The sequence below is a fragment of the Oncorhynchus clarkii genome, chromosome 13 (genome assembly GCF_045791955.1).
Source record: "Oncorhynchus clarkii lewisi isolate Uvic-CL-2024 chromosome 13, UVic_Ocla_1.0, whole genome shotgun sequence".
Lineage (NCBI taxonomy): Eukaryota > Metazoa > Chordata > Actinopteri > Salmoniformes > Salmonidae > Oncorhynchus > Oncorhynchus clarkii.
Window position 1 is genome coordinate 8,596,465 of NC_092159.1, and position 23,364 is coordinate 8,619,828.

Genomic DNA, 23,364 nt, shown 5'->3' on the forward strand with positions numbered 1-23,364 from the left:
GAGATGGTAGACAGTGATAGATGGGTGAGAGAGAGAGAGAGATGGTAGACAGTGATAGATGGGTGAGAGAGAGAGAGAGATGGTAGACAGTGATAGATGGGTGAGAGAGAGAGAGAGATGGTAGACAGTGATAGATGGGTGAGAGAGAGAGAGAGATGGTAGACAGTGATAGATGGGTGAGAGAGAGAGAGAGATGGTAGACAGTGATAGATGGGTGAGAGAGAGAGAGATGGTAGACAGTGATAGATGGGTGAGAGAGAGAGAGAGATGGTAGACAGTGATAGATGGGTGAGAGAGAGAGAGAGATGGTAGACAGTGATAGATGGGTGAGAGAGAGAGAGAGATGGTAGACAGTGATAGATGGGTGAGAGAGAGAGAGATGGTAGACAGTGATAGATGGGTGAGAGAGAGAGAGAGATGGTAGACAGTGATAGATGGGTGAGAGAGAGAGAGAGATGGTAGACAGTGATAGATGGGTGAGAGAGAGAGAGAGATGGTAGACAGTGATAGATGGGTGAGAGAGAGAGAGAGATGGTAGACAGTGATAGATGGGTGAGAGAGAGAGAGAGATGGTAGACAGTGATAGATGGGTGAGAGAGAGAGAGAGATGGTAGACAGTGATAGATGGGTGAGAGAGAGAGAGAGATGGTAGACAGTGATAGATGGGTGAGAGAGAGAGAGAGATGGTAGACAGTGATAGATGGGTGAGAGAGAGAGAGATGGTAGACAGTGATAGATGGGTGAGAGAGAGAGAGAGATGGTAGACAGTGATAGATGGGTGAGAGAGAGAGAGAGATGGTAGACAGTGATAGATGGGTGAGAGAGAGAGAGAGATGGTAGACAGTGATAGATGGGTGAGAGAGAGAGAGAGATGGTAGACAGTGATAGATGGGTGAGAGAGAGAGAGAGATGGTAGACAGTGATAGATGGGTGAGAGAGAGAGAGAGATGGTAGACAGTGATAGATGGGTGAGAGAGAGAGAGAGATGGTAGACAGTGATAGATGGGTGAGAGAGAGAGAGAGATGGTAGACAGTGATAGATGGGTGAGAGAGAGAGAGAGATGGTAGACAGTGATAGATGGGTGAGAGAGAGAGAGAGATGGTAGACAGTGATAGATGGGTGAGAGAGAGAGAGAGATGGTAGACAGTGATAGATGGGTGAGAGAGAGAGAGAGATGGTAGACAGTGATAGATGGGTGAGAGAGAGAGAGAGATGGTAGACAGTGATAGATGGGTGAGAGAGAGAGAGAGATGGTAGACAGTGATAGATGGGTGAGAGAGAGAGAGAGATGGTAGACAGTGATAGATGGGTGAGAGAGAGAGAGAGATGGTAGACAGTGATAGATGGGTGAGAGAGAGAGAGAGATGGTAGACAGTGATAGATGGGTGAGAGAGAGAGAGAGATGGTAGACAGTGATAGATGGGTGAGAGAGAGAGAGAGATGGTAGACAGTGATAGATGGGTGAGAGAGAGAGAGAGATGGTAGACAGTGATAGATGGGTGAGAGAGAGAGAGAGATGGTAGACAGTGATAGATGGGTGAGAGAGAGAGAGAGATGGTAGACAGTGATAGATGGGTGAGAGAGAGAGAGAGATGGTAGACAGTGATAGATGGGTGAGAGAGAGAGAGATGGTAGACAGTGATAGATGGGTGAGAGAGAGAGAGAGATGGTAGACAGTGATAGATGGGTGAGAGAGAGAGAGAGATGGTAGACAGTGATAGATGGGTGAGAGAGAGAGAGAGATGGTAGACAGTGATAGATGGGTGAGAGAGAGAGAGAGATGGTAGACAGTGATAGATGGGTGAGAGAGAGAGAGAGATGGTAGACAGTGATAGATGGGTGAGAGAGAGAGAGAGAGAGAGAGAGAGATGGTAGACAGTGATAGATGGGTGAGAGAGAGAGAGAGAGATGGTAGACAGTGATAGATGGGTGAGAGAGAGAGAGAGATGGTAGACAGTGATAGATGGGTGAGAGAGAGAGAGAGATGGTAGACAGTGATAGATGGGTGAGAGAGAGAGAGAGATGGTAGACAGTGATAGATGGGTGAGAGAGAGAGAGAGATGGTAGACAGTGATAGATGGGTGAGAGAGAGAGAGAGATGGTAGACAGTGATAGATGGGTGAGAGAGAGAGAGAGATGGTAGACAGTGATAGATGGGTGAGAGAGAGAGAGAGATGGTAGACAGTGAGAGAGAGAGATGGTAGACAGTGATAGATGGGTGAGAGAGAGAGAGATGGTAGACAGTGATAGATGGGTGAGAGAGAGAGAGATGGTAGACAGTGATAGATGGGTGAGAGAGAGAGAGATGGTAGACAGTGATAGATGGGTGAGAGAGAGAGAGAGATGGTAGACAGTGATAGATGGGTGAGAGAGAGAGAGAGATGGTAGACAGTGATAGATGGGTGAGAGAGAGAGAGAGATGGTAGACAGTGATAGATGGGTGAGAGAGAGAGAGATGGTAGACAGTGATAGATGGGTGAGAGAGAGAGAGATGGTAGACAGTGATAGATGGGTGAGAGAGAGAGAGAGATGGTAGACAGTGATAGATGGGTGAGAGAGAGAGAGATGGTAGACAGTGATAGATGGGTGAGAGAGAGAGAGAGATGGTAGACAGTGATAGATGGGTGAGAGAGAGAGAGAGATGGTAGACAGTGATAGATGGGTGAGAGAGAGAGAGATGGTAGACAGTGATAGATGGGTGAGAGAGAGAGAGAGATGGTAGACAGTGATAGATGGGTGAGAGAGAGAGAGAGATGGTAGACAGTGATAGATGGGTGAGAGAGAGAGAGATGGTAGACAGTGATAGATGGGTGAGAGAGAGAGAGAGAGACAGTGGTAGACAGTGATAGATGGGTGAGAGAGAGAGAGATGGTAGACAGTGATAGATGGGTGAGAGAGAGAGAGAGATGGTAGACAGTGATAGATGGGTGAGAGAGAGAGAGATGGTAGACAGTGATAGATGGGTGAGAGAGAGAGAGAGATGGTAGACAGTGATAGATGGGTGAGAGAGAGAGAGAGATGGTAGACAGTGATAGATGGGTGAGAGAGAGAGAGAGATGGTAGACAGTGATAGATGGGTGAGAGAGAGAGAGAGATGGTAGACAGTGATAGATGGGTGAGAGAGAGAGAGAGATGGTAGACAGTGATAGATGGGTGAGAGAGAGAGAGATGGTAGACAGTGATAGATGGGTGAGAGAGAGAGAGAGATGGTAGACAGTGATAGATGGGTGAGAGAGAGAGAGAGATGGTAGACAGTGATAGATGGGTGAGAGAGAGAGAGAGATGGTAGACAGTGATAGATGGGTGAGAGAGAGAGAGATGGTAGACAGTGATAGATGGGTGAGAGAGAGAGAGATGGTAGACAGTGATAGATGGGTGAGAGAGAGAGAGAGATGGTAGACAGTGATAGATGGGTGAGAGAGAGAGAGATGGTAGACAGTGATAGATGGGTGAGAGAGAGAGAGATGGTAGACAGTGATAGATGGGTGAGAGAGAGAGAGAGATGGTAGACAGTGATAGATGGGTGAGAGAGAGAGAGAGATGGTAGACAGTGATAGATGGGTGAGAGAGAGAGAGAGATGGTAGACAGTGATAGATGGGTGAGAGAGAGAGAGAGATGGTAGACAGTGATAGATGGGTGAGAGAGAGAGAGAGAGAGATGGTAGACAGTGATAGATGGGTGAGAGAGAGAGAGAGAGAGATGGTAGACAGTGATAGATGGGTGAGAGAGAGAGAGAGATGGTAGACAGTGATAGATGGGTGAGAGAGAGAGAGAGATGGTAGACAGTGATAGATGGGTGAGAGAGAGAGAGAGATGGTAGACAGTGATAGATGGGTGAGAGAGAGAGAGATGGTAGACAGTGATAGATGGGTGAGAGAGAGAGAGAGATGGTAGACAGTGATAGATGGGTGAGAGAGAGAGAGATGGTAGACAGTGATAGATGGGTGAGAGAGAGAGAGAGAGAGATGGTAGACAGTGATAGATGGGTGAGAGAGAGAGAGAGATGGTAGACAGTGATAGATGGGTGAGAGAGAGAGAGAGATGGTAGACAGTGATAGATGGGTGAGAGAGAGAGAGAGATGGTAGACAGTGATAGATGGGTGAGAGAGAGAGAGAGATGGTAGACAGTGATAGATGGGTGAGAGAGAGAGAGAGATGGTAGACAGTGATAGATGGGTGAGAGAGAGAGAGAGATGGTAGACAGTGATAGATGGGTGAGAGAGAGAGAGAGATGGTAGACAGTGATAGATGGGTGAGAGAGAGAGAGAGATGGTAGACAGTGATAGATGGGTGAGAGAGAGAGAGAGATGGTAGACAGTGATAGATGGGTGAGAGAGAGAGAGAGATGGTAGACAGTGATAGATGGGTGAGAGAGAGAGAGAGATGGTAGACAGTGATAGATGGGTGAGAGAGAGAGAGAGATGGTAGACAGTGATAGATGGGTGAGAGAGAGAGAGAGATGGTAGACAGTGATAGATGGGTGAGAGAGAGAGAGATGGTAGACAGTGATAGATGGGTGAGAGAGAGAGAGAGATGGTAGACAGTGATAGATGGGTGAGAGAGAGAGAGAGATGGTAGACAGTGATAGATGGGTGAGAGAGAGAGAGAGATGGTAGACAGTGATAGATGGGTGAGAGAGAGAGAGAGATGGTAGACAGTGATAGATGGGTGAGAGAGAGAGAGATGGTAGACAGTGATAGATGGGTGAGAGAGAGAGAGAGATGGTAGACAGTGATAGATGGGTGAGAGAGAGAGAGAGATGGTAGACAGTGATAGATGGGTGAGAGAGAGAGAGAGATGGTAGACAGTGATAGATGGGTGAGAGAGAGAGAGAGATGGTAGACAGTGATAGATGGGTGAGAGAGAGAGAGAGATGGTAGACAGTGATAGATGGGTGAGAGAGAGAGAGATGGTAGACAGTGATAGATGGGTGAGAGAGAGAGAGATGGTAGACAGTGATAGATGGGTGAGAGAGAGAGAGATGGTAGACAGTGATAGATGGGTGAGAGAGAGAGAGAGATGGTAGACAGTGATAGATGGGTGAGAGAGAGAGAGATGGTAGACAGTGATAGATGGGTGAGAGAGAGAGAGATGGTAGACAGTGATAGATGGGTGAGAGAGAGAGAGAGATGGTAGACAGTGATAGATGGGTGAGAGAGAGAGAGATGGTAGACAGTGATAGATGGGTGAGAGAGAGAGAGAGATGGTAGACAGTGATAGATGGGTGAGAGAGAGAGAGAGATGGTAGACAGTGATAGATGGGTGAGAGAGAGAGAGATGGTAGACAGTGATAGATGGGTGAGAGAGAGAGAGAGATGGTAGACAGTGATAGATGGGTGAGAGAGAGAGAGAGATGGTAGACAGTGATAGATGGGTGAGAGAGAGAGAGAGATGGTAGACAGTGATAGATGGGTGAGAGAGAGAGAGAGATGGTAGACAGTGATAGATGGGTGAGAGAGAGAGAGAGATGGTAGACAGTGATAGATGGGTGAGAGAGAGAGAGAGATGGTAGACAGTGATAGATGGGTGAGAGAGAGAGAGAGATGGTAGACAGTGATAGATGGGTGAGAGAGAGAGAGATGGTAGACAGTGATAGATGGGTGAGAGAGAGAGAGAGATGGTAGACAGTGATAGATGGGTGAGAGAGAGAGAGAGATGGTAGACAGTGATAGATGGGTGAGAGAGAGAGAGAGATGGTAGACAGTGATAGATGGGTGAGAGAGAGAGAGATGGTAGACAGTGATAGATGGGTGAGAGAGAGAGAGATGGTAGACAGTGATAGATGGGTGAGAGAGAGAGAGATGGTAGACAGTGATAGATGGGTGAGAGAGAGAGAGAGATGGTAGACAGTGATAGATGGGTGAGAGAGAGAGAGAGAGAGATGGTAGACAGTGATAGATGGGTGAGAGAGAGAGAGATGGTAGACAGTGATAGATGGGTGAGAGAGAGAGAGATGGTAGACAGTGATAGATGGGTGAGAGAGAGAGAGATGGTAGACAGTGATAGATGGGTGAGAGAGAGAGAGAGATGGTAGACAGTGATAGATGGGTGAGAGAGAGAGAGAGAGACAGTGGTAGACAGTGATAGATGGGTGAGAGAGAGAGAGATGGTAGACAGTGATAGATGGGTGAGAGAGAGAGAGAGATGGTAGACAGTGATAGATGGGTGAGAGAGAGAGAGAGATGGTAGACAGTGATAGATGGGTGAGAGAGAGAGAGAGATGGTAGACAGTGATAGATGGGTGAGAGAGAGAGAGATGGTAGACAGTGATAGATGGGTGAGAGAGAGAGAGATGGTAGACAGTGATAGATGGGTGAGAGAGAGAGAGATGGTAGACAGTGATAGATGGGTGAGAGAGAGAGAGATGGTAGACAGTGATAGATGGGTGAGAGAGAGAGAGAGATGGTAGACAGTGATAGATGGGTGAGAGAGAGAGAGAGATGGTAGACAGTGATAGATGGGTGAGAGAGAGAGAGATGGTAGACAGTGATAGATGGGTGAGAGAGAGAGAGATGGTAGACAGTGATAGATGGGTGAGAGAGAGAGAGATGGTAGACAGTGATAGATGGGTGAGAGAGAGAGAGAGATGGTAGACAGTGATAGATGGGTGAGAGAGAGAGAGAGATGGTAGACAGTGATAGATGGGTGAGAGAGAGAGAGATGGTAGACAGTGATAGATGGGTGAGAGAGAGAGAGAGATGGTAGACAGTGATAGATGGGTGAGAGAGAGAGAGAGATGGTAGACAGTGATAGATGGGTGAGAGAGAGAGAGAGATGGTAGACAGTGATAGATGGGTGAGAGAGAGAGAGAGATGGTAGACAGTGATAGATGGGTGAGAGAGAGAGAGATGGTAGACAGTGATAGATGGGTGAGAGAGAGAGAGAGAGAGATGGTAGACAGTGATAGATGGGTGAGAGAGAGAGGGATGGTAGACAGTGATAGATGGGTGAGAGAGAGAGAGATGGTAGACAGTGATAGATGGGTGAGAGAGAGAGAGAGATGGTAGACAGTGATAGATGGGTGAGAGAGAGAGAGAGATGGTAGACAGTGATAGATGGGTGAGAGAGAGAGAGAGATGGTAGACAGTGATAGATGGGTGAGAGAGAGAGAGATGGCAGACAGTGATAGATGGGTGAGAGAGAGAGAGAGATGGTAGACAGTGATAGATGGGTGAGAGAGAGAGAGAGATGGTAGACAGTGATAGATGGGTGAGAGAGAGAGAGATGGTAGACAGTGATAGATGGGTGAGAGAGAGAGAGAGAGAGATGGTAGACAGTGATAGATGGGTGAGAGAGAGAGGGATGGTAGACAGTGATAGATGGGTGAGAGAGAGAGAGATGGTAGACAGTGATAGATGGGTGAGAGAGAGAGAGAGATGGTAGACAGTGATAGATGGGTGAGAGAGAGAGAGAGATGGTAGACAGTGATAGATGGGTGAGAGAGAGAGAGAGATGGTAGACAGTGATAGATGGGAGAGAGAGAGAGAGATGGTAGACAGTGATAGATGGGTGAGAGAGAGAGAGATGGTAGACAGTGATAGATGGGTGAGAGAGAGAGAGATGGTAGACAGTGATAGATGGGTGAGAGAGAGAGAGATGGTAGACAGTGATAGATGGGTGAGAGAGAGAGAGAGATGGTAGACAGTGATAGATGGGTGAGAGAGAGAGAGATGGTAGACAGTGATAGATGGGTGAGAGAGAGAGAGATGGTAGACAGTGATAGATGGGTGAGAGAGAGAGAGAGATGGTAGACAGTGATAGATGGGTGAGAGAGAGAGAGAGATGGTAGACAGTGATAGATGGGTGAGAGAGAGAGAGATGGTAGACAGTGATAGATGGGTGAGAGAGAGAGAGAGATGGTAGACAGTGATAGATGGGTGAGAGAGAGAGAGAGATGGTAGACAGTGATAGATGGGTGAGAGAGAGAGAGAGATGGTAGACAGTGATAGATGGGTGAGAGAGAGAGAGAGATGGTAGACAGTGATAGATGGGTGAGAGAGAGAGAGATGGTAGACAGTGATAGATGGGTGAGAGAGAGAGAGAGAGAGATGGTAGACAGTGATAGATGGGTGAGAGAGAGAGGGATGGTAGACAGTGATAGATGGGTGAGAGAGAGAGAGATGGTAGACAGTGATAGATGGGTGAGAGAGAGAGAGAGATGGGTGAGAGAGAGAGAGAGATGGTAGACAGTGATAGATGGGTGAGAGAGAGAGAGATGGTAGACAGTGATAGATGGGTGAGAGAGAGAGAGATGGTAGACAGTGATAGATGGGTGAGAGAGAGAGAGATGGTAGACAGTGATAGATGGGTGAGAGAGAGAGAGAGATGGTAGACAGTGATAGATGGGTGAGAGAGAGAGAGATGGTAGACAGTGATAGATGGGTGAGAGAGAGAGAGATGGTAGACAGTGATAGATGGGTGAGAGAGAGAGAGAGATGGTAGACAGTGATAGATGGGTGAGAGAGAGAGAGAGATGGTAGACAGTGATAGATGGGTGAGAGAGAGAGAGATGGTAGACAGTGATAGATGGGTGAGAGAGAGAGAGAGATGGTAGACAGTGATAGATGGGTGAGAGAGAGAGAGAGATGGTAGACAGTGATAGATGGGTGAGAGAGAGAGAGATGGTAGACAGTGATAGATGGGTGAGAGAGAGAGAGAGATGGTAGACAGTGATAGATGGGTGAGAGAGAGAGAGAGATGGTAGACAGTGATAGATGGGTGAGAGAGAGAGAGAGATGGTAGACAGTGATAGATGGGAGAGAGAGAGAGAGATGGTAGACAGTGATAGATGGGTGAGAGAGAGAGAGATGGTAGACAGTGATAGATGGGTGAGAGAGAGAGAGATGGTAGACAGTGATAGATGGGTGAGAGAGAGAGAGATGGTAGACAGTGATAGATGGGTGAGAGAGAGAGAGAGATGGTAGACAGTGATAGATGGGTGAGAGAGAGAGAGATGGTAGACAGTGATAGATGGGTGAGAGAGAGAGAGATGGTAGACAGTGATAGATGGGTGAGAGAGAGAGAGAGATGGTAGACAGTGATAGATGGGTGAGAGAGAGAGAGAGATGGTAGACAGTGATAGATGGGTGAGAGAGAGAGAGAGATGGTAGACAGTGATAGATGGGTGAGAGAGAGAGAGAGATGGTAGACAGTGATAGATGGGTGAGAGAGAGAGAGAGATGGTAGACAGTGATAGATGGGTGAGAGAGAGAGAGATGGTAGACAGTGATAGATGGGTGAGAGAGAGAGAGATGGTAGACAGTGATAGATGGGTGAGAGAGAGAGAGAGATGGTAGACAGTGATAGATGGGTGAGAGAGAGAGAGAGATGGTAGACAGTGATAGATGGGTGAGAGAGAGAGAGAGATGGTAGACAGTGATAGATGGGTGAGAGAGAGAGAGAGAGATGGTAGACAGTGATAGATGGGTGAGAGAGAGAGAGAGAGATGGTAGACAGTGATAGATGGGTGAGAGAGAGAGAGAGATGGTAGACAGTGATAGATGGGTGAGAGAGAGAGAGATGGTAGACAGTGATAGATGGGTGAGAGAGAGAGAGATGGTAGACAGTGATAGATGGGTGAGAGAGAGAGAGATGGTAGACAGTGATAGATGGGTGAGAGAGAGAGAGAGATGGTAGACAGTGATAGATGGGTGAGAGAGAGAGATGGTAGACAGTGATAGATGGGTGAGAGAGAGAGATGGTAGACAGTGATAGATGGGTGAGAGAGAGAGAGATGGTAGACAGTGATAGATGGGTGAGAGAGAGAGAGAGATGGTAGACAGTGATAGATGGGTGAGAGAGAGAGAGAGATGGTAGACAGTGATAGATGGGTGAGAGAGAGAGAGATGGTAGACAGTGATAGATGGGTGAGAGAGAGAGAGAGATGGTAGACAGTGATAGATGGGTGAGAGAGAGAGAGATGGTAGACAGTGATAGATGGGTGAGAGAGAGAGAGAGATGGTAGACAGTGATAGATGGGTGAGAGAGAGAGAGAGATGGTAGACAGTGATAGATGGGTGAGAGAGAGAGAGAGATGGTAGACAGTGATAGATGGGTGAGAGAGAGAGAGATGGTAGACAGTGATAGATGGGTGAGAGAGAGAGAGATGGTAGACAGTGATAGATGGGTGAGAGAGAGAGAGATGGTAGACAGTGATAGATGGGTGAGAGAGAGAGAGAGATGGTAGACAGTGATAGATGGGTGAGAGAGAGAGAGAGATGGTAGACAGTGATAGATGGGTGAGAGAGAGAGAGAGATGGTAGACAGTGATAGATGGGTGAGAGAGAGAGAGAGATGGTAGACAGTGATAGATGGGTGAGAGAGAGAGAGATGGTAGACAGTGATAGATGGGTGAGAGAGAGAGAGATGGTAGACAGTGATAGATGGGTGAGAGAGAGAGAGATGGTAGACAGTGATAGATGGGTGAGAGAGAGAGGCCTTTACCGGTTCTTGATGATTCTCTGTACGATGTCATCGGTGGTCAAACCGTTACCACTGTCTACTGTACGGAAGATACCTCTCTTCTTAGGCTCCTGGGACACACACACACACACACACACACACACACACACGATAACATGCAATCACACAAAAAGACACACACACGAATACTGCAAAACAGACAAACACACATAAACACAGACACACACACAGTCAGTACTCACAGCATAAGGGTCTGCAGTGTCCCTGTCAGGAAACACCTCTGTCTTCCCATGACACACCAGGTCCACCTACAAGAAGTGACATCATAGATCATGAATATAGTCAATAGGATCAATTATATAACCTACATGATTTATCATAAATATCTATGGTATAACAGGAAGTGACATGGTCAATTAACATATGATCAATAATATCTATGGTATAACAGGAAGTGAGGAGAGGGAGGGAGAGCGAGAGGGGGAGAGGGAGAGCGAGAGGGGGAGAGAGAGCGAGAGGGAGAGCGAGAGGGGGAGAGAGAGCGAGAGGGAGAGCGAGAGGGGGAGAGAGAGCGAGAGGGGGAGAGAGAGAGAGGGGGAGAGAGAGCGAGAGGGGGAGAGAGAGCGAGAGGGGGAGAGAGAGAGCGAGAGGGGGAGAGAGAGAGCGAGAGGGGGAGAGGGAGAGCGAGAGGGGGAGAGGGAGAGCGAGAGGGGGAGAGAGAGCGAGAGGGAGAGCGAGAGGGGGAGAGAGAGCGAGAGGGAGAGCGAGAGGGGGAGAGAGAGCGAGAGGGGGAGAGAGAGAGAGGGGGAGAGAGAGCGAGAAGGGGAGAGAGAGCGAGAAGGGGAGAGAGAGCGAGAGGGGGAGCGAGAGGGGGAGCGAGAGGGGGAGGGAGAGGGACATCTGTAGTATGTCTGCTATACAGTAACAGCCTGACATTACTACAGCACCCCAGTCTGGATCAATGCCCAGTCCCATACACACAGGAGAAAGGTCAGTTTACACACACACACACACACACACACACACACACACACACACACACACACACACACACACACGGTCATTGTTTCTCCCTAAGAGAGGCTATGCATGTTAGGAAAGACATCTCTTCTCCCAGTCAAACAACATCACTGTTTCAATGTGTGTGCCTCACCTTGAAGTGGTCCAGCAGATCTTTACCCACAGCGTAGGGAGCCCCAATCACCACCTCTGATACATACTGGAGGAGGAGAGGGAGAGATAATTCAACAAAAATGAGTGAGTTGTGAGTGTTGTGTAATGGTTGTATTTAGGTCGAGGGTGACTATCAAAAGTCATTGAGTCATAGCTCTGTCACAGGACAGGGAGACAGTTTCAGGCTTTGTGTTAACTCTGAATGGTAATAGAATTGCGTAATCCGGTGCGTGTGTGTGTGTGTGTGTGGTGTGTGTGTGTGTGTGTATAGATACCCTTTGTGTGGTAGGAGTAATCGAGTGCCGGTTAGGATTCGGATAACGATTTCATAAAACACATTCTCAACACACGTCAACACACATGTAAGATACACAAGCAGACGGTTTGATGTGAACACACACACCGGGAGGACAGAGGATCATTCTTCTGTAGCTGGTCTGGTAAGAGCTGAATGGAGGAGAGAGCCTACCATCCTTCAGTGTGTGTGTGTGTGTGTGTGTGTGTGTGTGTGTGTGTGTAAGGAGAACATTTCTCTCTAGGCAGAGCAGACAGCTTTAACTGTCTGTGACTATTGGGCCCATGGGGTTACAAAGAAGCTGTGTGTGTCTGTTGGTGTTGGTGTGTGTGTGTCTATGAGTGTGTGTGTTGGTGTGTGTCTATGAGTGTGTGTCGGGGTGTGTGTTGGTGGGCGCCTGTGTGTCGGTGGGCGTCGCTGTCTGTTTAATGTGTGTATGTGTGTGTGTATGTTTAATGTGTGTATGTTCTCACCCTGCAGGCCAGGACACTCAGGGTTCTCTCGTGGATGTTCATGATTGGGTAGTTCTTCCCTTTGTAGCGATTCACTTCCTGGTTGACAGAAAAACACAACAACCAATGACAGGATATTTACTAGCTTTCGACCAATGTCAGGATATTTGACTAGTTCTCGACCAATGGCATGAGGCTTTATTGCAATGTGAAACAGGGGTATTTGTCCCATTTTGGTGTCTGTGAAAGCATGGGCAGCGACATCGAGGGCATTTCCATTTCCAATCGTCTTCTTCTACTACTTATATGAGTCGGTAAACAATGTGAGCCCAGTTGACTACTTCGAAATGGTGAAAGTCCTCAATGCCCATGCTTTTGGCCACTACTGTTGTCTATCTAAGTCTATGGGAGGTTACAAAGAAGTAGTTTAATATTGCCTCTAGACACTGATCTTAGGTCAGTTTTGTCATCCCCACTAATGGTGAAGGTGAAGATCGGGCCCTTTTTTAAACGTATATTTTAAATCTGTTTTTGGTTACAACCCGCTGACTTTTTTTCCCCCCATGAAGATCGAGTTGAGCAAAGTCTCCTCCTGCTAGGATTGATCCTTCAGCATTCCATCACAACCGACCTTGGAACAGCGTCTGAAAGGAATAGGACGACCCCCACAGTCGAGGACCAATGACAGAGTATTTATACTGGCTCTCGACCAATGGCAGCGTGTTTCATTGGAATGGAGTTGGGGAACACGAGCAGCGAGGCCCTCTGTAGCTTTTAGACATGTCAGTCCTTCATGTAATGTAGTCAACTGGATCCACATGTTTCTCTGGAACAGTGTGTGTGTCTGTGCTTACCACGGGCCTGTGTGTGTGTGTGTCTGCGCGTACCACGGGCCTGTGTGTGTGTGTGTCTGCGTGTACCACGGGCCTGTGTGTGTGTGTCTGCGCATACCACGGGCCTGTGTGTGTGTGTGTGTGTCTGCGCATACCACGGGCCTGTGTGTGTGTGTCTGCGCGTACCACGGGCCTGTGTGTGTGTGTGTCTGCGCGTACCACGGGCCTGTGTGTGTGTGTGTCTGCGCGCACCACGGGCCTGTGTGTGTGTGTGTCTGCGCGTACCACGGGCCTGTGTGTGTCTGTGCGTACCACGGGCCTGTGTGTGTGTCTGTGCGTACCACGGGCCTGTGTGTGTGTCTGCGCGTACCACGGGCCTGTGTGTGTGTCTGTGCGTACCACGGGCCTGTGTGTGTGTCTGCGCGTACCACGGGCCTGTGTGTGTGTGTGTGTGTCTGCGCGTACCACGGGCCTGTGTGTGTGAGAGAGAGCGGGACAGTGACACACAGTCAGCACCCCCCCATCATGTCTACAGGGTTAGAAAACCACATTCACATTGATTTGATTTGAAACGCTGACCCCATCAGAATCAAAGTTTGTCACCTGCGCCGAATACAACAGGTGAAATGTTTACTTACAGGCCCCTAACCAACAGTGCAAAAATAGTAGGTATTACGCGAACAATAGATAGGTAAGGAAATAAACACACAGTAAAAAGACAGTGAATAATAACAGTAGAGAGGCTATATACAGTAGAGGCTATATACAGTAGGGAGGTTATATACAGTAGGGAGGTTATATACAGTAGGGAGGTTATATACAGTAGAGAGGCTATATACAGTAGGGAGGTTATATACAGTAGGGAGGTTATATACAGTAGAGAGGCTATATACAGTAGAGAGGCTATATACAGTAGAGAGGCTATATACAGTAGAGAGGTTATATACAGTAGGGAGGTTATATACAGTAGAGAGGTTATATACAGTAGAGAGGCTATATACAGTAGGGAGGTTATATACAGTAGGGAGGTTATATACAGTAGAGAGGCTATATACAGTAGAGAGGCTATATACAGTAGAGAGGCTATATACAGTAGAGAGGTTATATACAATAGGGAGGTTATATACAGTAGAGAGGTTATATACAGTAGGGAGGTTATATACAGTAGGGAGGTTATATACAGTAGGGAGGTTATATACAGTAGAGAGGCTATATACAGTAGAGAGGCTATATACAGTAGAGAGGCTATATACAGTAGAGAGGTTATATACAGTAGGGAGGTTATATACAGTAGGGAGGTTATATACAGTAGAGAGGCTATATACAGTAGGGAGGTTATATACAGTAGGGAGGTTATATACAGTAGAGAGGCTATATACAGTAGAGAGGCTATATACAGTAGAGAGGCTATATACAGTAGAGAGGTTATATACAGTAGGGAGGTTATATACAGTAGAGAGGTTATATACAGTAGGGAGGTTATATACAGTAGGGAGGTTATATACAGTAGGGAGGTTATATACAGTAGAGAGGTTATATACAGTAGGGAGGTTATATACAGTAGGGAGGTTATATACAGTAGAGAGGCTATATACAGTAGAGAGGCTATATACAGTAGGGAGGTTATATACAGTAGAGAGGTTATATACAGTAGAGAGGCTATATACAGTAGAGGCTATATACAGTAGGGAGGTTATATACAGTAGAGAGGCTATATACAGTAGAGAGGCTATATACAGTAGAGAAGTTATATACAGTAGAGAGGTTATATACAGTAGGGAGGTTATATACAGTAGAGAGGTTATATACAGTAGAGAGGCTATATACAGTAGAGAGGCTATATACAGTAGAGAAGTTATATACAGTAGAGAGGTTATATACAGTAGAGGCTATATACAGTAGAGGCTATATACAGTAGGGAGGTTATATACAGTAGAGAAGTTATATACAGTAGAGAGGTTATATACAGTAGAGAGGCTATATACAGTAGAGAGGTTATATACAGTAGAGGCTATATACAGTAGAGGCTATATACAGTAGGGAGGTTATATACAGTAGAGAAGTTATATACAGTAGCGAGGTTATATACAGTAGAGAGGCTATATACAGTAGAGAGGCTATATACAGTAGAGAAGTTATATACAGTAGAGAGGTTATATACAGTAGAGAGGTTATATACAGTAGAGAGGCTATATACAGTAGAGAGGCTATATACAGTAGGGAGGTTATATACAGTAGAGAGGTTATATACAGTAGAGGCTATATACAGTAGAGGCTATATACAGTAGGGAGGTTATATACAGTAGAGAAGTTATATACAGTAGAGAGGTTATATACAGTAGAGAGGCTATATACAGTAGAGGCTATATACAGTAGGGAGGTTATATACAGTAGAGAAGTTATATACAGTAGAGAAGTTATATACAGTAGAGAGGCTATATACAGTAGAGAGGCTATATACAGTAGGGAGGCTATATACAGTAGAGAGGCTATATACAGTAGGGAGGTTATATACAGTAGAGAGGCTATATACAGTAGAGAGGCTATATACAGTAGAGAGGCTATATACAGTAGAGAGGCTATATACAGTAGGGAGGTTATATACAGTAGAGAGGCTATATACAGTAGAGAGGTTATATACAGTAGGGAGGCTATATACAGTAGAGAGGCTATATACAGTAGAGAGGCTATATACAGTAGAGAGGCTATATACAGTAGAGAGGCTACACACAGTAGAGAGGCTATATACAGTAGAGGCTATATACAGTAGCGAGGCTACATACAGACACCGGTTAGTCGGGCTGAAACAGAGTAGCAGCAGTGTAAAAGAGGGGTTGGGGGGGGGGGGGGGGACACACAATGTATATAGTCCGACGCTCTCAATGGTGCAGCTGTAGAACCTTTTGAGGATCTGAGGACCCATGCCAAATCTTTTCAGTTTGCGGAGGGGGAAAAGATTTTGTTGTACCCTCTTCACGACTGTCTTGCTGTGTTACGACCATGTTCGTTTGTTGGTGATGTGGACACCAAGGAACTTGGACACCAAGGAACTTGGACACCAAGGAACCCGCTCCACTACAGCCCCATCGATGAGAATGGGGGTGTGCTCGTTCCTCCTTTTCCTGTAGTCCACAATCATCTCCTTTGTCTTGATCACGTTGAGGGAGAGGTTGTTATTCTGGCACCACCCGGCCAGGTCTCTGACCTCCTTCCTATAGGCTGTCTCGTCGTTGTTGGTGATCAGGCCTACCACTGTTGTGTCATCTGCAAACTTAATGATGGTGTTGGAGTCGTACCTGGCCACGCAGTAGTGGGTGAACAGGGAGTACAGGAGGGGACTGAGCACGCACCCTTGAGGGGCTCCAGTGTTGAGGATCAGTGTGGCAGTTGTGTTGAGGGTAGGTAGCAGCACCTGGGATCGACCTGTCTGGAAGTCCAGGATCCAGTTGCAGAGGGAGGTGTTTAGTCCCAGGGTCCTTAGCTTAGTGATGAGCTTTGAGGGCATTATGGTGTTGAACGCTGAGCTGTAGTCAATGAACAGCATTCTCACGTAGCTGTTCCTTTTGTCCAGGTGGGAAAGGGCAGTGTGGAGATCTGTGGATCTGTTTTGGTGGTATGCAAATTGGAGTGGGTCTAGGGTTTCTGGGATAATGGTGTTGATGTGAGCCATTTACCAGCCTTTCAAAGCACCTCATGGCTATGGAGGTGAGTGATACAGGTCTGTAGTCATTTAGGCAGGTTGCCTTAGTGTTCTTTGGCACAGGGGCTATGGTGGTCTGCTTGAAACTGCTATTACAGACTCAATCAGGGACATGTTTTAAAATGTCAGTGAAGACACCTGCCAGTTGGTCGGCACATGCCCGGAGCACATAATCAGTCTGGCCCGGCGCCTTTGTGAATGTTGAATTGTTTAAAGGTCTTACTCACGTCGGCTATGGAGAGCGTAATCACACAGTCGTCCGGAACAGCTGATGCTTTCATGCATGCCTCAGTATTGCTTGCCTCGAAGCGAGCGTAGAAGTGATTTAGCTCGTCTGGTAGGCTCGTGTCACTGGGCAGCTCGGCTGTGCTTCCCTTTCTAGTCTGTAATAGTTTGCAAGCCCTGCCACATAAGACGAGCGTCAGAGCCGGTGTGGTACGATTCAATCTTAGCCCTGTATTGGCGCTTGGCCTGTTTGATGGTTCGTCGGAGGGCATAGCAAGATTTCTTATAAGTTTCCGGGTTAGAGTTCGCATCTTGAAAGCGGCAACTCTACCCTTTAGCTCAGTGCAAATGTTGACTGAATCTGATGGGGTCAGCGTTTTCTGAACGTGTGTTTGTTTGTGTGTGTGTACATACCTGGTCAAAGTGCAGTCCCACGATGACGTAAGGCCTCTCAGCCTGTTTGTAGACCGTCTCCAGGAAGTCAACATGACCAATGTCTGACGGGGAGGAGTGGTCAAGGTAATAACACACACAGAGAGTGAGAGAGAGACAACCACCCGTTGTCTCTCTCACAGACACACAACCACCATTTGTCTGTCTCTCTCACAGACACACAACCACCCTTGGTCTCTCTCACAGACACACAACCACCCTTTGTCTCGGCCTCTCTCACAGACACACAACCACCCTTGGTCTCTCTCACAGACACACAACCACCCTTTGTCTGTCTCTCTCACAGACACACAACCACCCTTTGTCTGTCTCTCTCACAGACACACAACCACCATGTGTCTGTCTCTCACAGACACACAACCACCATGTGTCTGTCTCTCTCACAGACACAGCGGTACATAAGGATACGGAAGAGGTCGAAGGCCCCGGCTACGTAGATGATGGTGTCCCCAGGTTGGGCCTCCTGTCCTGAGGCAAACTGGATGATCTTCTGGGAAGTCTGGAGGAACTGGGACACTCCTGTCCATGGACTGTGGCCCTTAGGACCCTGGGGAGAACATGGAGGGGAGGAGGGAGGGGAGGAGAGAGGGGAGGAGGGAGGGGAGGAGAGAGGGGAGGAGGGAGGGGAGGAGAGAGGGGAGAACATGGAGGGTAGGAGAGAGGGGAGGAGAGAGGGGAGAACATAACTATTATAGTCATAACCTCTAACCCTAATCTAAACCTAACACAAACCTAATATAAACCTATCCCAACTCCTGTCCATAGACTGTGGCCCTTAGGGCCCTGGGGAGAACATGGAGGGGAGGAGAGAGGGGAGGAGAGAGGGGAGGAGGGAGGGGAGGAGAGAGGGAGGAGAGAGGGGAGGAGAGAGGGGAGGAGAGAGGGGAGAACATGGAGGGGAGGAGGGAGGGGAGGAGAGAGGGGAGAACATGGAGGGGGAGGAGGGAGGGGAGGAGAGAGGGGAGGAGAGAGGGGAGGAGAGAGGGGAGAACATGGAGGGTAGGAGAGAGGGGAGAACATGGAGGGTAGGAGAGAGGGGAGGAGAGAGGGGAAGGGCCGTTCTAAACCCTAACCTCAGAAACCCAGCCATCTCATAGTAGTTGGAAAGCCTGAGGTAGTAACTCCTCAGAAACCCAGCCATCTCATAGTAGTTGGAAAGCCTGAGGTAGTAACACCTCAGAAACCCAGCCATCTCATAGTAGTTGGAAAGCCTGAGGAAGTAACTCCTCAGAAACCCAGCCATCTCATAGTAGTTGGAAAGCCTGAGGTAGTAACACCTCAGAAACCCAGCCATCTCATAGTAGTTGGAAAGCCTGAGGTAGTAACACCTCAGAAACCCAGCCATCTCATAGTAGTACGAAAGCCTGAGGAAGTAACTCCTCAGAAACCCAGCCATCTCATAGTAGTTGGAAAGCCTGAGGTAGTAACTCCTCAGAAACCCAGCCATCTCATAGTAGTTGGAAAGCCTGAGGTAGTAACACCTCAGAGACCCAGCCATCTCATAGTAGTTGGAAAGCCTGAGGAAGTAACACCTCAGAAACCCAGCCATCTCATAGTAGTTGGAAAGCCTGAGGAAGTAACTCCTCAGAGACCCAGCCATCTCATAGTAGTTGGAAAGCCTGAGGTAGTAACTCCTCAGAAACCCAGCCATCTCATAGTAGTTGGAAAGCCTGAGGAAGTAACACCTCAGAAACCCAGCCATCTCATAGTAGTTGGAAAGCCTGAGGAAGTAACTCCTCAGAGACCCAGCCATCTCATAGTAGTTGGAAAGCCTGAGGTAGTAACACCTCAGAGACCCAGCCATCTCATAGTAGTTGGAAAGCCTGAGGAAGTAACTCCTCAGAAAGCAGGCTCACGTGAATGTTCCAAAGAGACGTTTTGTTAAAAAATAAAAAATAAAAATCGGACTTAACTTTCTGACCATTCCATCTGAATACACTACAGTACTATTTTCAGTGAGATGTACAGCACACCATGGTTGTCCTGAGCAGGGGAATTGCGCCCCCTTGTGTTCAGAATAATCCACAACAACAGAGTGTTGTCATCTCCACTTCCTCTCCAGAATATATTTGAATAGTAATATTTACCTTCCCAAAGTTGTCCGTGTGCTGTTGGTAGTCTGAGTTGTCCTGTAAACCGACAGAGGAAGAGAGAGGTTTGCTTGAGGTCAGTCCTGTGTGATTTCTACGATTACAACAGTGTAAGCCACAGGAGGTTGGTGACACCTTAATTGGGGAGGATGGGCTGGAGCAGAATGAATGGAATGCGTTTAATACCCTTCCCTCCGTTCCAACCTTTAGTATGAACCGTCCTCCCCTCACCAGCCTCCCCTGCTGTAAGCACACACACTACGGTACTGTAGGGTCAGTGTGCGCTCTGTGTGTGGTACTCACAATGTTACTGTGGTGGGTTTTAGTCATGAGCAGCATGCGGCCCACCAGGTCTGTGGTGGAGACCCCCTGGGTGCGTCTACACTCCCGGTACCGGCCCTCTCTCTTCACCTCCGCATACGTGTCCTTACCGTCCACCGTCAGAGTGATGTCATCTAAGGTACACAAGGACAACGTTGGAGTTCGTTTTCTGACATCAGCCCAACATGATAGAATCCCACCTCTGACACTGTTCTGCCACTCTAACACTGCAGCCTGGAATGTACATTCTCAACTGTCTAAATAAACACAGAAATATGGAAGGAGGATGAGTCCCTGTACTCCTTTAAAAAAGTAACAAATCGATCTGTCAGGGCCCCCCCTCCCCCTACGTCCCACTCCCCTTACCTCCCGCTCCCCCCTCCCCTTACCTCCCGTGCCCTCCCGCACCCTCCCCTTACCTCCCGCTCCCCCCTCCCCTTACCTCCCGTGCCCTCCCGCACCCTCCCCTTACCTCCCTCCCCTTACCTCTTGCTCACTCCCCTTACCTCCCTCCCCTTACCTCCTGCGCCCTCACCTTACCTCCCTCCCCTCACTCCCCTTACCTCACTCCCCTTACCTCCCGCTCCCTCCCGCTCCCTCCCCTACCTCCCCCCCCGCTCCCTCCCCTTACCTTCCGCTTCCTCCCCTCCCGCTCCCTCCCCTTACCTTCCGCTCCCTCCCCTTACCTCCCCCCCGCTCCCTCCCCTTACCTTCCGCTCCCTCCCCTTACCTCCCCCCCGCTCCCTCCCCTTACCTCCCCTTACCTTCCGCTTCCTCCCCTCCCGCTCCCTCCCCTTACCTTCCGCTCCCTCCCCTTACCTCCCCCCCGCTCCCTCCCCTTACCTCCCGCTCCCTCCCCTTACCTTCCGCTTCCTCCCCTCCCGCTCCCTCCCCTTACCTTCCGCTCCCTCCCCTTACCTCCCCCCCGCTCCCTCCCCTTACCTCCCGCTCCCTCCCCTTACCTTCCGCTCCCTCCCCTCCCGCTCCCTTCTCTTACCTTCCGCTTCCTCCCCTTACCTTCCGCTTCCTCCCCTCCCGCTCCCTCCCCTTACCTCCCGCTCCCTCCCCTTACCTCCCGCTTCCTCCCCTCCCGCTCCCTCCCCTTACCTCCCGCTCCCTCCCCTTACCTCCCTCCCCTTACCTCCCGCTCCCTCCCCTTACCTTCCGCTTCCTCCCCTCCCGCTCCCTCCCCTTACCTTCCGCTTCCTCCCCTCCCGCTCCCTCCCCTTACCTCCCGCTCCCTCCCCTTACCTCCCGCTCCCTCCCCTTACCTCCCGCGCCCTCCCCTTACCTCCCGCGCCCTCCCCTTACCTCCGTGGACGCAGAAGTCACTGTTGTATTTGTCCAGTGTGTCCAGTGTGGTGACATAGGGAGCACCCTCTACGATCTCATCCACCCACTTGATAGCCCGCACCATCTTATACCTACAACACCATACCACAACTTTATTGCCCATTTACATACCAAAACTTTATTGTGCATTTACATACCAAAACTTTATTGTGCATTTACATACCAAAACTTTATTGTCCATTTACATAACACAACTTTATTGCCCATTTACATGAAAATGAAATGCAGTGATTTTCTTACCTCTCTGCCTGGGTGAAGACAGGAGGACCCTTGTGCTTCGAGATCTCTTCTGGAGGGAGGGAGAGAAGGGAAATTACTGTATATTAGTGTAGTGTAGTGGAGGGAGGGAGAGAAGGGAAATTACTGTATATTACTGTAGTGTAGTGGAGGGAGGGAGAGAAGGGAAATTACTGTATATTACTGTAGTGTAGTGGAGGGAGGGAGAGAAGGGAAGTGACTGTATATTAGTGTGGTGTAGTGGAGGGAGGGAGAGAAGGGAAATTACTGTATATTACTGTAGTGTAGTGGAGGGAGGGAGAGAAGGGAAGTGACTGTATATTAGTGTAGTGTAGTAGAGGGAGGGAGAGAAGGGAAATTACTGTATATTACTGTAGTGTAGTGGAGGGAGGGAGAGAAGGGAAGTGACTGTATATTAGTGTAGTGTAGTGGAGGGAGGGAGAGAAGGGAAGTGACTGTATATTACTGTAGTGTAGTGGAGGGAGGGAGAGAAGGGAAGTGACTGTATATTACTGTAGTGTAGTGGAGGGAGAGAAGGGAAGTGACTGTATATTACTGTAGTGTAGTGGAGGGAGGGAGAAAAGGGAAGTGACTGTATATTACTGTAGTGTAGTGGAGGGAGGGAGAGAAGGGAAGTGACTGTATATTACTGTAGTGTAGTGGAGGGAGGGAGAGAAGGGAAGTGACTGTATATTACTGTAGTGTAGTGGAGGGAGGGAGAGAAGGGAAGTGACTGTATATTAGTGTAGTGGAGGGAGGGAGAGAAGGGAAATGACTGTATATTACTGTAGTGTAGTGGAGGGAGGGAGAGAAGGGAAGTGACTGTATATTACTGTAGAGTAGTGGAGGGAGGGAGAGAAGGGAAGTGACTGTATATTAGTGTAGTGGAGGGAGGGAGAGAAGGGAAATGACTGTATATTACTGTAGTGTAGTGGAGGGAGGGAGAGAAGGGAAGTGACTGTATATTACTGTAGTGTAGTGGAGGGAGGGAGAGAAGGGAAGTGACTGTATATTACTGTAGTGTAGTGGAGGGAGGGAGAGAAGGGAAATGACTGTATATTACTGTAGTGGAGGGAGGGAGAGAAGGGAAGTGACTGTATATTACTGTAGTGTAGTGGAGGGAGGGAGAGAAGGGAAGTGACTGTATATTACTGTAGTGTAGTGGAGGGAGGGAGGGAGAGAAGGGAAGTGACTGTATATTACTGTAGTGTAGTGGAGGGAGGGAGAGAAGAGAAGTGACTGTATATTACTGTAGTGTAGTGGAGGGAGGGAGGGAGAGAAGGGAAGTGACTGTATATTACTGTAGTGTAGTGGAGGGAGGGAGGGAGGGAGAGAAGGGAAGTGACTGTATATTACTGTAGTGTAGTGGAGGGAGGGAGGGAGAGAAGGGAAGTGACTGTATATTACTGTAGTGTAGTGGAGGGAGGGAGAGAAGGGAAGTGACTGTATATTACTGTAGTGTAGTGGAGGGAGGGAGAGAAGGGAAGTGACTGTATATTACTGTACTGTAGTGGAGGGAGGGAGGGAGAGAAGGGAAGTGACTGTATATTACTGTAGTGTAGTGGAGGGAGGGAGAGAAGAGAAGTGACTGTATATTACTGTAGTGTAGTGGAGGGAGGGAGAGAAGGGAAGTGACTGTATATTACTGTAGTGTAGTGGAGGGAGGGAGAGAAGGGAAGTGACTGTATATTACTGTAGTGTAGTGGAGGGAGGGAGTGACTGTATATTACTGTAGTGTAGTGGAGGGAGGGAGAGAAGGGAAGTGACTGTATATTACTGTAGTGGAGGGAGGGAGGGAGAGAAGGGAA

General features: G+C 48.3%; 1 protein-coding gene across 2 annotated transcripts in view; it reads right to left on the minus strand.

Moving 5' to 3' along the window:
• Positions 1-23,364, minus strand: part of LOC139423699 (ethanolamine-phosphate cytidylyltransferase-like) — a 35,067-nt gene that overhangs the window by 6,082 nt on the left and 5,621 nt on the right. Inside the window, exons 3-12 of one of the 2 annotated variants that reach the window (XM_071175306.1) lie at positions 21,560-21,608; positions 21,278-21,390; positions 19,949-20,100; positions 19,643-19,684; positions 17,964-18,102; positions 17,517-17,599; positions 12,366-12,443; positions 11,578-11,643; positions 10,667-10,732; positions 10,446-10,534 (exon numbers count right to left, since the gene is read on the minus strand). In XM_071175306.1, the coding sequence (XP_071031407.1) occupies positions 10,446-10,534; positions 10,667-10,732; positions 11,578-11,643; positions 12,366-12,443; positions 17,517-17,599; positions 17,964-18,102; positions 19,643-19,684; positions 19,949-20,100; positions 21,278-21,390; positions 21,560-21,608 (877 nt within the window). The remainder of the gene's footprint in view (positions 1-10,445; positions 10,535-10,666; positions 10,733-11,577; positions 11,644-12,365; positions 12,444-17,516; positions 17,600-17,963; positions 18,103-19,642; positions 19,685-19,948; positions 20,101-21,277; positions 21,391-21,559; positions 21,609-23,364) is intronic. The other variant, XM_071175308.1, reaches the window with a different exon arrangement.